General features: G+C 34.6%; 1 protein-coding gene across 1 annotated transcript; it reads left to right on the top strand.

The window, feature by feature from the left end:
- Positions 1-5,651: 5,651 nt before the first annotated feature.
- Positions 5,652-8,389, top strand: LOC120177609 (transcription factor MYB63-like). Its single transcript, XM_039183700.1, has 3 exons — positions 5,652-5,888; positions 7,299-7,428; positions 7,625-8,389. Exons 1-3 carry the CDS (start codon positions 5,750-5,752, stop codon positions 8,382-8,384), a joined length of 1,029 nt encoding a protein of 342 aa, XP_039039631.1. The 5' UTR covers positions 5,652-5,749; the 3' UTR covers positions 8,385-8,389.
- Positions 8,390-16,549: the final 8,160 nt, after the last annotated feature.

Here is a 16,549-nt window from a genome sequence, read left to right as displayed (position 1 = left end):
GCTCTCATTTTTCTTGGGACTCCAAATCAAGCAAAGAAAAGATGGCATCTTCATCAATCAAGCTAAGTACGTCAAAGATATGCTCAAGAAGTTTGGACTGGAAAATGGGAAACCTCATGACACTCCAATGAGCTCTTCAACAAAGCTTGACTTAGGTGAAGGAGGTAAATATGTAGATGTCAAATTATATAGGTCAATGATTGGCTCTTTGCTTTATCTAACTGTAAGTAGACCGGACATTATGTTTAGTGTTTGCTTATGTGCTAGATTTCAATCATGTCCTAAGGAATCACATTTACTAGTTGTTAAAAGAATCTTTAGATACCTTAAGGACACCACTAGTTTAGGACTTTGGTATCCTAGAGACTCTAGCTTTAGCTTGCATACTTTTTCTGGTGCGGATTATGGAGGATGCAAATTAGATAGGAAAAGCACCTCCGGTACTTGCCAATTCCTTGGAAATATGCTAATTTCTTGGTTTTCAAAGAAACAAAATTGTGTTGCATTATCTACCACTGAAGCCGAATACATTTCAGCTGGTAGTTGCTGTGCACAAGTTTTATGGATGAAACAACAACTTTTTGATTATGGAATTGAAGTAGGTACCATTCCTATCAAGTGTGACAATACTAGTGTTATTTGTCTCACTAAAAATCCCATCCAACACTCTAGAACTAAGCACATTGAAATAAGACATCACTTCATTAGAGACCATGTCACTAAGGAAGATGTAGTTCTAGAATTTGTTGATACTTTGCACCAATTAGCGGATATCTTTACAAAACCCTTAGACAAGGAAAGATTTTAGAGACTTAGGAGAGAATTAGGTTTGACCAACCTATCTTCACTTAGTGTTTAAAATAATTTTGACACTTTTAAGAATAAATGAAAAATGCTTATAATAGTAATTTTTGATTGCATTCATTGATATTAGTTAGGGGGAGTTTATGATTCTTGATGAAAAATTAATTTTATGTTCAAATATCGTTTAAAGATTAATTTAATTGTTTGAACATGATTAATTTTCAATATATGAGTTGCCAATACCACTAGAGGAAATTAATTTAGCATTTTGGGTGTTTAAAATCGGATTTTAGCATTTTGGTGCAAAGGGAATCGATCCCCCCTTGAGGGAACCGATTCCCTCTTTAAAGGGGAACCGATTCCCCCCACAGGGGAATCGATACCCCCCTGGGGTTCTGGTTATACACGGCAGAACCCTTCAAAATCCTCAAAAATTCTCTCCTTTCTCTTCCGTCGTTCCCTCTCAACTCTCTCCCTATCTCCATTCTTGCCTCAAATCATCGATTTTAATCGGAATTCACTTCAAATATCATCTCCTAAACTTGCAATCATCATGAAAATCGTGCAAACAACATCAAAATCCACTCAATCTCATCCTTCAAGGTAAAATTTTCTAAACTCACTATTTTATTGATTTTGAACATATGACTAGTTTTAATTAGTTATAGGATGAACTTTAGATCGGGCATTGATTGTTTAGTGATTAGAAACTAGATATTACAACCAATTTCATCAAAAAAACAAGAATTTTCCAATTTTTTTTAAATTTTCGAAATTAAAAAAAATGTTAATTTTCAAATTATTGTGTTTTGATTAAATTATGTTGTTAGTTATGAAAACTATACATATGTTGTTTCTCAAAACCATATTTTTCAAAAGTTTTTCAAAAACTTTGTCCATTAGGATTGATTTAGAGAACCTTGAAATATTGAGGACTCAATTGAGTTTTGGGATTGATTGAATTGCATACATGTGTTTTCTAAATTGCAGGTTATCAATTCTATTACGATTTCCTAAACCATGTCCAATCCTAAATGTGCTAGGTCATCATCTAGTCGCTCACACCGTCAACCAAATCCTCCTCCTATTCCAATTTCTAATCCTAATCCCATTGATCCTAACTTGACTATCCAAAATTCGTGTTTCAATAATCCTGGTTCTAGAAATCATCTTTTTTGGTATTATCAATATTTCGACTCTTACAAAATCCGGGAAGAACGTATTCCTTCTCGTCAAGCTATGTTAGCTATCAATTTTAAATATCTTCCTCTTTTACAAGAGTGGAAATTTGATAAACTCTTTGACATTGAACCCATCGTTTACCATCAACTTGTTCGTATTTTCTATTCTAATGTCGTTTGTGTTAAAATTCAAACTGAAACCGAAACCATATGAATTCATTCCTACCTCCTAGGACAATTCTTATATATTGACTCGGCTTACATAGCCAATACATTCGGATTAGATAATGATGGTATTTCAAATGAAAAACATGTTTTAGGATCTCGTTATAAAAGAAGGGATAGTGCAAGTGTCTTAGACCTTCATGAATGTTTTCTTCATCTAATGATTTCTTGGTGGTTTCGACCATCCGGAGGTTGTTATTCTACTCTTAGAGCCTTAGATCTTTGGTGGTTACATTGTTCTACCTCAGATTATTTTTGCTGAAATTGTTGAAACCGTAAATCTTGTTCCTAACAAGAAACTCTATTCATCTCTTGTTTACGGTTGCATTTTGAGTAATCTGTTTTCCAAAGCTGGGCTTAGAGTCGGTCTAGATGCCCTTTTTCCCCTTAAGAAACAAATTAACCTTCTTTCCTTAACGAGAGCGGGATGGATTAAGGATAAGGAAACCGGTGAATGGGTTCGATCTTATGCAAATACTCCGGGAGCTAGTTCTTCACAAGCTCCACCCGAAGCTGACGAAGATCTCGAGCTTGAGCAATTAATGCGAGACATCGATGAAGGCAAAGATGAGCCTGAGCAGCCCGAGGAACAGCCCGAGGAGCAAGCACAACAAACGCATCAAATGCCTCCATATTTTCTAACCTTTATGGAGACATTCGATTTCCGATATGCTACCATGGATTCGCGCTTTACTTCTATAGAGTCCCACTTATCCACAATGGGAGCTCAACAATTAGAAATTCTTCGGGAGATGCGTGCAAACAACGAAGCAACAAACGCGCGTATTAATGAACTCACTCACGAAATGGCCGCTATGCGAGCTCGTTTTCCTCCTCCTGATCTTGATATGTGATTCTATGTTTTGCTTTGAACTCCAAACTTATTGTTTTAACATTTTGAATATTTTGGAATGTTTGAATTTGTGGATTGATTGACTTTGAATTTGTTTGGATTTATGAATGGTTAGAACTTATCTATTTCATGTGATTAAATTTATTCATTATTGCATCATTTACTTCATGATTAGATATATGACCAATTTTGCCATTTCACATTAACTATGAATATTGATTATGAAACTAATGGCTAACGTTTCTATTGCTTGTGATCTTAGCAGCTTAAACTATATATACTCAATTGGCTAAATAATTTCAAAAACTTGTTTAAATTCTTTAAAATGTCTTTTTGATTTAACAAAAAGGGGGAGAAGTGTTAAATGTGTTTTAAATGATAAATGGGAGAAGTGTTAAAGTAAGGGGGAGTAATTTCAAAACTTGATTTCAAAATCTTAAAATTACTAAAATGTTTTGTTATATCAAAAAGGGGGAGATTGTTGAAAGCATTTTGATATTTCGATATAACAAATTAAGTTAAATGAATTTTAAGATTTTCCAAATGATTTTCTAAGTATATTTGATATAACTATTCGAATATCAAAACATTACTCCAAATCTTTTAAAGATCATTTTTAATCCTTACTCAAGTGTAAAATTAAGTTTTAATCTTAAAACAATTTCAAAAATAATTTTACAAAGTATTTCGAACAATTTCAAAGCCAAAAATTTCAGATTGCTCAGAGGGAACCGATTCCCCCCCAAGGGGGTACCGATTCCCCCTGAATGGTTTGGCTCAGAGAATTCCAGTATGCTCGGAGGGAACCGATTCCCCCCCAGGAGGTACCAATTCCCCCTTGTATAACGGCCGAAATATTTGAATTTTACACTTAGGGAACCGATTCCCCATAGGGGGTACCGATTCCCCCCACGCTTCAAACTGTTTTATTAATTGTTTTCACACTAAAACGGCTATATTATTTTCTCTAATCATCTCCAACGTTCAGAAGTGATTCAAGGTGTATTTAAGCAAGCTTAGAAGCCATTGATCAACAACAAGAAACATCAAGCAATTAGAATCAAGAGAGAATCAAAGAGAAAGCATCAAACCTCAAGTTTGAGCATTTCAAGCCTATTTTTCATTCAATATTCATTTTACTTTCAAGAACACTTATTGTGCTCAATTGTATTTATTCTTGAGTGTTCATTCTTTGTTCTAGAATTGTGCAAACATATTTTCCTTGTGAGGTTTTTCTTGTAAGTTTGAAAATTTGTATTTCTCTTTGAGAAAAGAGTGTTCTCAAGAATTGGGGTATATTCTTGAGGGAGTTGTAAGGTTATCTCTTTGGCCTCAAAAGAAAGAACAAATTAGTGAGTTTGTTGGAAAATCCTTAGTGTGGATAGCTAAGGTAGTGGATGTAGACTTTGGTTGATAAAGTTGAACCACTCTAAATCGCTGTTCAATTTCTTTCAATTTTCTGCAAAAGCTTCCACCAAAATTTTTATTGCCAATTCACCCCCCTCTTGGCCGATTCAGTCAATCGATTAACTCAACATATCACCATAGCAGAAATTAATTACAAATTAGGACTTACCCACACGCAGTGGCGGCGCGTGCGACGCCGTGGAGGGTCCAAAAATTCCCGTAAAAACTCTTAAAAATTATTTTAAGGCATTTTGAGACACTTACCAAGCTCGGTTCACAATTTTGAACGGCGGAGAGCTTGATTCCGAACATCGAAAACTTTGACTTTCTCACCCCTCCACGCGCCGGCGACGAAGGAGACACGGAGATCACCGGTGGACTCGGAACGATCCAAGGAACACGATGGTGTGGGAGGTGTCAAAAACGGATGGCCTAATCGTCGTGAATCGACGAAAAACCAACTGAAATCGAGTTAAAACCGATGATACTTCCAACTGAAATTAACGAAGAACGACGACGATTCACGACGAAAGGTTTGAGGTGTTTTGTTCATCGGTCGACAACGAACACGATGGTGGTTTCAGTTTGTCAAACGGACGCCGGACGGTGAGTAGATCGGAGTTCAAAGGAGGGTTGAGGGAAAGGGAAAAATGGGGAAGCATTTTGGAACGGGGAAATGGGGTTTATAATCTCATCATATAAAAATAGGTAAACTATGAGTTTAGCCATTGAATTTCTTGCACTTTATAAAACGGTCTACCAACTTTATGATTTTTACAATTTAATTCTCAATTTCTTCCAAAATATCAAATTAAATTCACCACTTTTTAATTTCTAATATTTTTAGCCCCTAAATTGGGGTGTTTCAGTTATAGTTTGAGGGTTGATATAGAATATTTTAATACTTAGAGATCATTTTAAAATAGAATCATTGTTTTGAAACCTTTTGTGCAATTAACAATAATTTTTTCAATCAAGTTGGTCCCCCGTAAATCTTTAAAAAACCAACTTATAAAGGAAAGGGTAACCCCCCCTCTGTCTCTCCTTGTGGCCTTTTATTTCTTGTAACGAGATTGAATGAAGAATCTCATATGTATATATACGTGTGTGTGTGAGTGAGTGAGAGAGAGAGAGAGAGAGATAGAGAGAGAGAGAGAGAGAGAGAGAGAGAGAGAGAGAGAGAGAGAGAGAGAGCAAAATCAAATCCAAAACAGAACAATAGCTTTTTGTTTTGCCCTTCTCATCGTGTTTCCCTGGTTTTTGGTCACTGAAAAAGAGAATGGGGAAAGGCAGAGCTCCATGCTGTGATAAGGAGAAAGTGAAGAGAGGTCCATGGAGTCCTTCAGAGGATTTGAGTCTCATCTCTTTTATTCACAAACATGGCCATTCCAACTGGAGATCTCTTCCTAAACAAGCTGGTCAGCCTCTTTCTCTCCTTTCTTTTTTTCCTTTTTTTTTCGATGATGGAGATCGAATCCAGTTTGAGGAGACCATATAGTTTACCTTCCCTTAAAATTTTATAAGCTCACGAGCTAACATAAAATCATACGCCCGTTCCAACAATCTACCAACAAAATCATTGGTAATCACCCATTGTTCATTACTTTTCTCTTCGTTTGATCTCTTTTTCAGCTTTTTTTTCTCCTTGAATAAATGGTTATTAAGCCACTTTTTGTTCCAGTTTTCTCAATTTTTGCAGATTAATCTGTAATTTTTTATTTTTGAATATTCTAATATAATTAGAAGATAATATCTATTCAGATTAATCTATAAATTTATGTAGTCTAATACTATGCCAATGAAATTATCTCTAAGGTAAGTTTGAAACGTTCGCTTATTCTTTATTACTTGGAAAAATGCGCAGATATTGCCCATTTTGTATTACTTGTCAACCTTAGCCTGAAATAAATGAATCCAGATCAGATACAGTGAATTTCTTCTCTTTATGGTCACCTTACAAACTTCTAAATGTTCTTACCAATATAATCCCGGCTTTAAGGCCATTCCATAATAAGAATATGTATTTCATTATTCTGATTTTTTCCCCACTTTCCGATATCATTTTAATGTTCATTTTCATGATGAGTTGAGGGAGATGGACCCTCTTCAAAATTTCTCGTATATTTTAATTTTTTTTTAATTATTTGTTTTTACACCTAAAATTTTTATAGGTTCACCCCTCCTAACATATGTCCTCCACATTCATTATCAAAACATATTTTCTCTTTTATCATCAAATTATATTCTAAAAGTATTTTGAAAACATTAGTCAACGAACAATTGATACGTGTTAGTTGAAGGAAAATGCTTGAAGTGTTGATAACAGGTGTGTTTTGGTAGGAATTTTGCTTTGACATTATAATGTACTTTATTGATGGGGTTTGGCCAGTTTTAGTGAAATGCAAAAAAAAAAAAAAAAGGTCCATTCAAGAATCTACCTTTGTTTTTACACTTGTCAATTTTCAACTGCAACTCCGTCATATGTCGAAGAAATTTCCTACCTAAAAAATAAGGCCGGTAAACAATTAAGGGTCAACATCACATCGTGATGTTAAGAGAGTGAATTGTGAAGGCAAAAATCAATGAATGTGACCTTTGTTTTAAATAGGAACGGACATAAAATTTTATGTTAAGAGAGTGAATTAATAAGAGATGGTGAACTTAAAAAATTATGGTTAGATTTTAAGAATTATCATCTTTAAACATTTAGAATTTTCAACTACTCTTTCTCGATTCATCCTTGATTTTGTATAATTGTATGGTCGGATTTTAGAAATTGTTGTCTTCAAACATTCAAAATTTTGAATAGACTTATTGTGTGGGTGTAGGGCTATTGAGATGTGGAAAGAGTTGCCGTTTAAGATGGATTAATTACCTAAGGCCTGATGTCAAGCGTTGGAACTTCACCAAATATGAAGAAGACACAATAATAAGGTTACATGAAACTTTGGGAAACAAGTGAGTTTCTGTTCCGAGTACTTGTCATTTTCACTTTCACTTAAAAAAAAAACTCTTCTTACATGGGACCAAATCATGCTAAATTAAAGTAGACAAACTAAATCCCAATTCTAGCATAGTAGAGGTACCAAATCATAATTGGACCTATATGCCTTTTGTCAAAGTTATCTTATGTTACAAGTAAATTGGATCTCAGGTGGTCTAAAATAGCATCGCATTTACCTGGAAGAACAGACAATGAGATAAAGAATGTGTGGAACACTCATCTGAAAAAAAGATTGGCTTCAAAGATTGGAAATACTCATCAAAATGTTAAACCCAAGGAATCTTCCATGGCCTCGTCATCATCATCATCAAGTTCATGTATCTCATCAATTGGCAAAAACTCTAAAGAGAAACATGCGATGGCAGTATCGGACAAAGCTCAATACTTCAAAACTGATCATCTATCAAACCATGGCAACCGCAGCCCGTCCGAGGAGCTGGAAGGATTGTCGAGTTCTTCCATCACTTCCAACACCACAAATTCAGGTCAGGTTGGAGTTTCGAATCCAGAAGACCAAGCAGGCTCATTGTTCAACTTCATGGGAGGTTATTTTGATGCTAATAACAACACTTCAGAGGAGGTGAACAAGCCGGATATCCTTGATACTGCCCTCGACATCCCATTCGAGTCTGATTTGGAGTTTTGGAATATGTTAGATAGCTTAGGTCCCTTCCAACCTGATGGAATCGAATCACATGACGGCACCCAGAGCTTGGATTATGGAGAAGTTGAAAATAACAAGTGGTTAGTTTACTTGGAACATGAACTAGGGCTAGAGTCAGAGGATGGTGGTGAGGCTGAGCCACTGGCTCCTGAGATGAATGACATGGTGCTGAGGGCAGAAGGTGCAATGGGCATGGGTCATTATCACAACACAATTGAGCCATATGAACCAAATTCAACCAAGTAACTCTTAGAGGGCCTAACCAGGCTATAAATATACTTTAGGGTTTACCTAACTTGTTCAATTAGGTTCTTTTAGATATACGATGGATAAAATAAACTGTTCATCTCATCTTTGGGTTTAAGCAATATACACATTGTAGATTGAACCAAACCTAAATTTGTCTGCATTTCAACATTTTTAAGTGGGTAGCTCATCTTCTTCTTATCAAAACAAAATAGGATTTCACTAAAATTGGGTTGGTGATGATATTCCTTCTTCTATATGACTTTGAGCTAACTGAATTTTCAAACATTTTAAAATTTTCAACTTCTTAATACTTTTAACATTTTAAACTGAAATTTTCAAGTTTTAATACCATATTAATATCATTTTTCTACTGAATATTAAAACATCAACTTAAATCTAATATAAATCATATAAAGTATACGGATACAATTTTAAATATATATATATTGTATAAACAATTTTAATTAAATATGTGATAAAAATAGACTTGTCAATTACTGGAATAATAAAAAGTCATCAACTAAATCTGAGTATTGAGTCATAGTAGCCGCAACTTAGGAACTTACATGGATTGGGTTTACACTAATTGAGATTTACTTAACTTTATAAAATTTTAAAACTCTGGCATCAACGATCCATCGTACTTGTGTCTGAAGCTATAAATAAGACAAGATATATCACAAGTTATTCAAATTTAATAATGTCAAAGTTCGGTTAATGTTCAAATTGAATGAATTTCACTTGAATTCGACTCGAGTTCTTATCGAGTCGAAATAAACTACTTTATACTCAAATTGAAAAGTTCACGAGCAATTTAAAAACATATTATATTTTTAAATTTTTAAATTAAATTATTAATAATATTAACATTTATATGTTATTGTTTCTTTTAAAAAATATGATATGAGGCTTTCATATACTTAAGGTTAAAATTCAAATGCGAATTCGAGCTTCAATCGAGCTAATCTGAGAATGTTTCAAATTTAAGTTTTCTCGAGCTCAAGTCGAGCTTCAATTTTTTATTTTGAGTCGAATCGAACTTCAATTTTTTTATTTTGAGTTTGAGTTAAACTTGACAGTTTTAAACTCATGAGTTTTTGAATTGAGTCGAACTTAATTTTAAACTTTTCAAATCAAATTGAATTCAAAAATACTGAAACTCGACTCGACTCGACTCATTTACAACCCTACTTGTTCCAATCAATATTTTCATACAAAGATGAGGCATCTTGCTCTTGTATTATTTTTAATATGATTATTATTATTGTGGAAAAAGTATCTAAAAGATAATTAGAGGTTAGACATATTTGAAATTCCAATCAATTAGCCGCTGTTGTCCCTCACTTTGTTTTTCTCACGAGATTGATACTTTTGTTTCACCATCCTGATAAGCCTATTAAGAGATTATGAGTCTCTTTGAATGAGCGATAAGTCTGATTTTAGTAAGGATAGAAATTGTGGCGATTCTGTAACTTATTATTGTAAAGGTAAACCACATTAACAGTCACTAAAGTTTTGAGTAAACTTTCTTTTATCACCTAATTTTAAAAGTTACAAAATAAATACATTTTTTTAACAAAATGATTGCTCTACCCTTGACCCCCATTAACTATGTGAAGTTAAAAAACTGATTTGGTACACTTTGACCAATGTTTTAAGTTGAGACGCACGAGGATGGAGCTGTTCTCGATCCGGCCATACGAATATGAAAGAATTACATTATCAATCCATTGTCAACCCCTGGTGCAAACTATCTTGAAAATTGACACGCGTCGTTTCTATCTTAAGATATAAAATAGAAAAAGATAGTATATAGAGAGTAAGGGTCGATTCGCAGGGACTAAGAAAGTTACCGACAATTTGGTTCTTTATCTTTGATCCTGGCATGAATTGTAAAGAAAAGAAAATAGGGGAGTTTGTTGAGAAATTTGTAAAGAAAATGAAAGATTTAATCTAAAGAGAATAAAGAAATTGATTTAATGAAAGTAAAGATGAAAATTCTATTGGTAAAAATCAGCCTCATGCTTTAGCTTTTGCCTCAATTCTAACCAATCCTTAAATAGGATTTAGCTTGAGATTCATGGTTTTTACATTCTACAATGCCCAACCCCTGTAACTTTTTTTGTCTCAATTAACCGATCATCCAAAATCAATCTTTGAATCTCATTCCTTATGTAGACTAACTGCGACAATCATTTGTTAATCCCAACTTCGTTTTAGTTTTGGAAAAACCCGACTAGGATTATAGCGCTTCAATGAGAATCGAACACGATTTCAGTTTCCCTTAGCAAACCGCCGCTAAGTGTGTTCGCAGGAAGTCGAATGCGCTACAAGTCGTTCCATCCTCCCAACTATTAATCTAAAGCATAATCAATTTAACGTGCACTTTATGAAAAGAAAACATTTTTTATTATGAAAGGATGGTTGATTGTCAATCCTTGATTCTAGAAAATTAAAAATGTAACCCGAAGGGTATGAGGTGCTTTTCAATTCTCACGATCGGAGTTGAGTCATCGCTTCAACCCTAGGCTTATGAAAAACTTAGCTAAATATGGTAGAAACCATACTTAGCATTTTAAAATAAAGAAAGTTGGTAAAGAAAAATAAAGAAAAGATAAAGTAAAAAGAAAAGTAATTTTATAAAAACTAAATAAATGAACAAAATAATTCGAGAGATGATCATTTTGAGCTTACCCTGGTTGGTATTTATACTCATAAAACCTTAAAATATAGAAAGAAATAACAAAAGATAATTCTTGAAAAATATTCAAACTTAATCCTAAAAATAAAAGACAATTCCTAAAAACAAGAGATAATCCTAATTACAAATTACGATTCGCGGCTGAATCTCCCATCTTCCCGAAAATGCTGACTGGACCTTCTAGAAGATGCTGAATAGACGACACATCAGACGCAGTCATGCCCACTAAGCCATCCTTGACTCCAGAAAATGTAAAAACTGCAGAATTTCATCTCCTTTGGCACCATTTCTAGAATCTACTACCACACATAGAAAATGAACGAAGGTACCCAAATTAGCAACTTAAATCGACTAATCAATGAGTAATTATCAAAAAAATATTAACTAATTAAAGCACTATTCAAATTACCCCTCACTTATTCAATGCTTGTCCTCAAGCATTTCTCAATTCTCATGTCAAAAAGCTCAAGTTGACATCTCCTCCTTCATAAAATTTCCAATATTTCTAAACAAAGTAAATCAAACCAATGAAGAAATTTAAGATCAATCAACCAAGGAACAAGTAATTAAATGTAAACAAATCATGGAATTCCAATAATCCTTCAATTGCAAAGAATTCAAGACTTAGTACCTCACATTGGTTCACTCATTCCGCTCAAGTGTTTTGGGTTAATGAATCACTCAGGCCTAAACTAATCAACATATTAACATTGGCTTGTAGCTAAATCTAATCTCCACTACTAAGTATGAATATGATGCAATAATCAAGGAGTCTTTAAACGGGTTGTAACAGGGCTAAGGTTCGGGTAGGATAAAGGCTAAAAGTCGGTTAAAAATTCAAGTCAAAGTACATATATTTTCATTATTCTAATATAAAGAAAATACAAATAAAATAGAGAAAATGAAGGATGAAACAATTTAAGCTCTAATTTTTTTCTTCTCTCTTTCTTTTTTCGCTCTTGTTTGATTTTCTATTTTTTTCTTTTCCTTTTTCTTTTGATGTTCGAATAGTTTCAAAATTTATACACTATTTTTTTCTTTTTTTTTCAAATAAAACATGTATTTTCTGTTGTATTGTTTGAACCAAATTTAACTGTTCGAACAATTTAAATTTTTAGGATTTTTTAACACTCCCTTTTTCTGCAATTTTTACAAAACAACCTTACCTTGACCTAAAATGGTGACAAAACAGAGAAAAAAAAATTAAATAGGCTTGGGTTAAGAATTGGGTGAACAAAGAAAAGAATATGGCTCAAATTGGTTAACTAATGGGAAAAAATAAAGAAATGGTAGGCTATTTTTTGGGAAGAGAAATTGGTTTAATCCTAACGCCCTTATCACATTAAAGCATCATAATCAATCGATGTAGTTGACAAGCATTACGCTACAAGTTCTAGAATGCAATTAACTTGTTCAGCAAAATCAATTGAAACAAAGATCAAGAATAAAAGATATGCTCGTTAGGCTCAAATACTCACATGAAAGGTTCAACTACTAAGTCATGCAAATCGATTTAATTATTGAATTCATGAAAGTACCAAGAACAATTTGCAAAACCAGTCATGCCATGCTATCATGTATCCTAAATTCAAAAAGAACAAGAATCAATTCATAAAGAAATACAAGAAAATTATATCAAACAAAAGATAGGCAATCAAGATTATCGACAATTCAAATAAAAAAAACCTAAATTTCAATCACAAAGAATAAGCAAGATTTGATTACTTATTCTACCCCTCACTTAAATCATATTATCCCAACATGAAAAAAATAATATAATGAAAAAGAGACAGGGTGAAAATACTCCCCGATTAATGACGACCGAGGTCGCGACCACGTCCACGTTGAGAAAGTCCCAGCCGAATGTAAAAGAGAATCTCGACAAGGTTGGTTTCGATGGAATTAAGGTGGTTATGCACTTCGTGGAGTTCACTACACACATCCGATCGAGGGTTTCTTATGGTGTCGTAGGTTGTGGAGCCCTCCGAAGAAATACACACGCATTAAGTGGGGTAATCATGCAAGGAAGAACAATGTATGATGCAACAGGAGTACCGGTGAGGAGAACCATCGAGTCTAAGCACCTAACATCTAATGGGTGCATTGTAAAAACATATGTAAATTGGTTAGTATCAAATGTTAATGGAAATAAATGAGATGCTACATGAGTAATATAAGAGCTAAGAACGAGCGGGATATCAATGCGACAACATGCTAAAATGTTAGGGCGAACCAAAAACACAAATTTAGCTTCACACCGATTTTCATACACCACAAGAAAAATAGTTCGACCTTACTTAAGCAAGACGTAGTGTCATTACGTCCGGAGTAGTTGTATGCTAGGAACCGATGTATGTAGCGGAGAGCATAATCATGAATGTACCATTGTTTGATGGTACAAGCATCAAAAGTGCCACCTGCCAAGCGAGTGAGTGCCTCATAAGCTATGCCTATATCTAAATCATGCGGAATCTCACGTAAAGCATTTATAAAATCATGGTCCGTGATATTCATCATGAACCCCATAGATAAGTTGAAATCCAATTAAGAAATAGTAAAATATTCACTAATGAATCTAAAAGAAATTACACTTTGTGTGTCATTTGATACAATATGATTAGGCAAAATTGTAAATGTAGCATAAAATTCAAAGACTAACTCATAATAAGTTCTACACTTAATCTCAGAATATAATCTCCAGCCAATCACATCAAAATATGTCATAACCGATTCACGTAAATGTAAAATATCAAAAGTTTGATTGGGAATGTATTTGCAAACCTGAATTTTATTAGTGTTGAATGCTATCAAACTGTAAAATTCCTCATTGTATAAGTCTAAATATCATTGAAGAACTTCCTCGATCGGAATCAAATAAGTTCGACCACGATGATGACATTCAAATGAATGAATGTGTCCGAGCTTGTGAGCATTGTGCAAGGGTAATTATTCTGAATTTACCGTAAAAAAATAGTGACCGAGGGTGCTGGCCGCGGGTTCAGCGAGAGGAAGAGAGTCATTCAGTGCTTGATTATGGCGGGGGATCATTTGGAAATCCAAAAGTGAAATCGTCTGAAAAGCCATAAAAAAGATTTCACATTAGTAATGGTTCAATATCGGCAAGTTCAAAATTTACCTTGGCTTATTCGGTGGCTGACGAGTGGGATGAGAATGATGGAGCGACACCTAGCATTTAATGCGACGTGAAAGGCATGAAGTAGAATATTGGGTCGGCCGATGAAGGGGTTTAGTTCTTCCACGGTCTAGATGAATCGACAGAACCGTGTAATGGCATTGTAAAGTCGGTGGAAGAATAGGTGACGGATGAAGACGCTATCAGCTTAGGAGTGAGTGTTCATGTGTGAGGCTATTGCACACGTTGTCCTTTTGGACGAGCAACAGGCGTGGAATGAGCGGGTGGATGATGTGGAATTGAATTGAAGTTGCTCGGGATATCAATTACTGTAGGCACGATGATAACTCCATAAAAAGGCCATATTTAGGGCCTTTTCACTTAAGTTATTGAATGACTAAGAGCTCATATAAGATCATATAGATGTACTTAGAAACATTTTGTTACATGTGGTGGAAATGTATTTTGTCGCGGCATTTTACTTCGTAAATGGTGCTGCGTTATGGGGAAGGTGTTTTGTTTGATGATGTGCAGAATTTGAGAGCATGGATAAGCAAAAAAGGAATTGTTGTGACATTATGAGACTACTGAGTAGAATGCGAATGCCGAACCAGACGACATTTCGGAAGAAAACAAGACAAAAGAATATATTTTTAAGAGCTAATTGTCCTTGTCTTCATGTGCCTTCTACCACCAGTCACCTGAGAGGAGACATCTGCCACCTGGGTCATCTGATCTTATCGGAATCATGCCTAGCTGCCTGGAGGGGACCACGCCTAGCTGCCTAGAGGGTACCACACCCAACTGCAGCTGATCCTGTCTGGTACTCGCCCAGCTGCCTAGAGAGGACCACTGCCACAACTGTTCACCCCCTCACGTGAATGAAGCATGTTTGGGGTATCCTAGGAATTTTAACACAAATTTCTAGGTTTATTCTCCCCCTATAAATAGGAGATGAAGCAACCATAAGAAAGGGACTTTACACATGTCGCCTTGAGCTTATTTTCAGAGAGAAAAATGTCTTTCATTTTCTCGTTAATCATATTTGCCATGGCATTCCTCCAATAACAAGCTAGAGGGAGTGGCGAGCTAGATGTCCGAGAGGAGCTAGCGAACTGAGATAGTTCGTTGTGGTAGAGGGAAGCTCTGATAGTGCACGTCGAAGGCTTTTCCCCGTTCCCTTTGTTGTTTTCTATCTTTTATCTTATTTGGGTTATATAGAACGAATTAACTTCTTGCCTTGTTGCTTGAAACATTCGAACCCCACCATGAACTAGTCTTATTTTGTGGGCGTTCATTTTGGATATTTAAGTTTTACTTTAATGAATGGTTGTTTTTGTATGTTTTTATTTGTTTTGTTTATGGTGTTTATTGCCTTAAGGTTGTAGGAGCTATGAGAGTAGCCATTCCTTAGGAGATTGCTTAGTGTTCGAGAAAATGACTAAGTAGTGTTCGAGAGAAACTAGGGATGATCCACATAAGTAAGGGGTTCTAGGAAGTAACAAGGCCTAATCCAACCTTAGTCATATGGCTAGGATTTCAATCGACTAAAAAGAGTAGTGCTTGATTAATAGGTTAGATGTTAGTGCTGCCGCTAAAAGGTATTGATGTGACATATCCTGTTATCTGGACATATAGGATCCCTACACTTTCTAACGCCAATAGGTTTGCCATGGCATCTTGAACTTGTCGAGTCTCGTGACTAGAGATAGCATAGGGCACCCTTAGTAAACTCTATCGGACATATAAGGCATAGAAGTAAGACCATCCTGAGAAGTAGACTTAAATTTCCTAAGTGACTTCTATCATTCATTCCCATAGTATCTTGTTGTGTGAGGAGTCTAAAGTCTTGATAATCAAATCCAATATTTACAATTTATTTTGCCTTTACATTTTTATTTGATTGCACTAAACACAATTTAATTTGTCACAAAATTTCCATCCATTTTGCTAAAACATATTAATTTTCTACCATATTACTATCATTCCATTTCCATAACATCCATTTCATCTTGCCACAACATTCTCATTTGTACATACCATCACTAACTATACTTAGGTAAAGTAGTTAACTGCTTTGATTGAACTTATAAATTTCCTTCAATCTCTATGGATACGATACTCTCTCATCACTGTATTACTTGTTCGATTGTGTATACTTGCATATATTTTCGGGACTATATTTAGTAGTCACAATTAACAGAAAAGTTTTTTGTGCCTTTGTCGGGGATTGACAACTAGAAGTTAATTAGTTTTGTCATAGAATTTGTATTTTACTTGTTTATTTTTATATAGTTTTACTTTTTATTTTCCTTATCTTTTTCAAGT

The sequence above is a fragment of the Hibiscus syriacus genome, unplaced genomic scaffold (genome assembly GCF_006381635.1).
Source record: "Hibiscus syriacus cultivar Baekdansim isolate YM2019G1 unplaced genomic scaffold, ASM638163v2 tig00112293_pilon, whole genome shotgun sequence".
Taxonomy (NCBI): domain Eukaryota; kingdom Viridiplantae; phylum Streptophyta; class Magnoliopsida; order Malvales; family Malvaceae; genus Hibiscus; species Hibiscus syriacus.
The sequence above is the reverse complement of the archived record's forward strand: the minus strand, read 5'-3'. Positions and strand labels throughout refer to the sequence as shown.

Excerpts from the sequence above, each read along its gene's own strand:
- LOC120177609 (XM_039183700.1), top strand. The coding sequence starts at position 5,750 with ATGGGGAAAGGCAGAGCTCCATGCTGTGATAAGGAGAAAGTGAAGAGA. Across the intron at positions 5,889-7,298 it reads ATCTCTTCCTAAACAAGCTG|GGCTATTGAGATGTGGAAAG; the intron begins GTCAGCCTCTTT and ends GTGTGGGTGTAG. Across the intron at positions 7,429-7,624 it reads CATGAAACTTTGGGAAACAA|GTGGTCTAAAATAGCATCGC; the intron begins GTGAGTTTCTGT and ends ATTGGATCTCAG.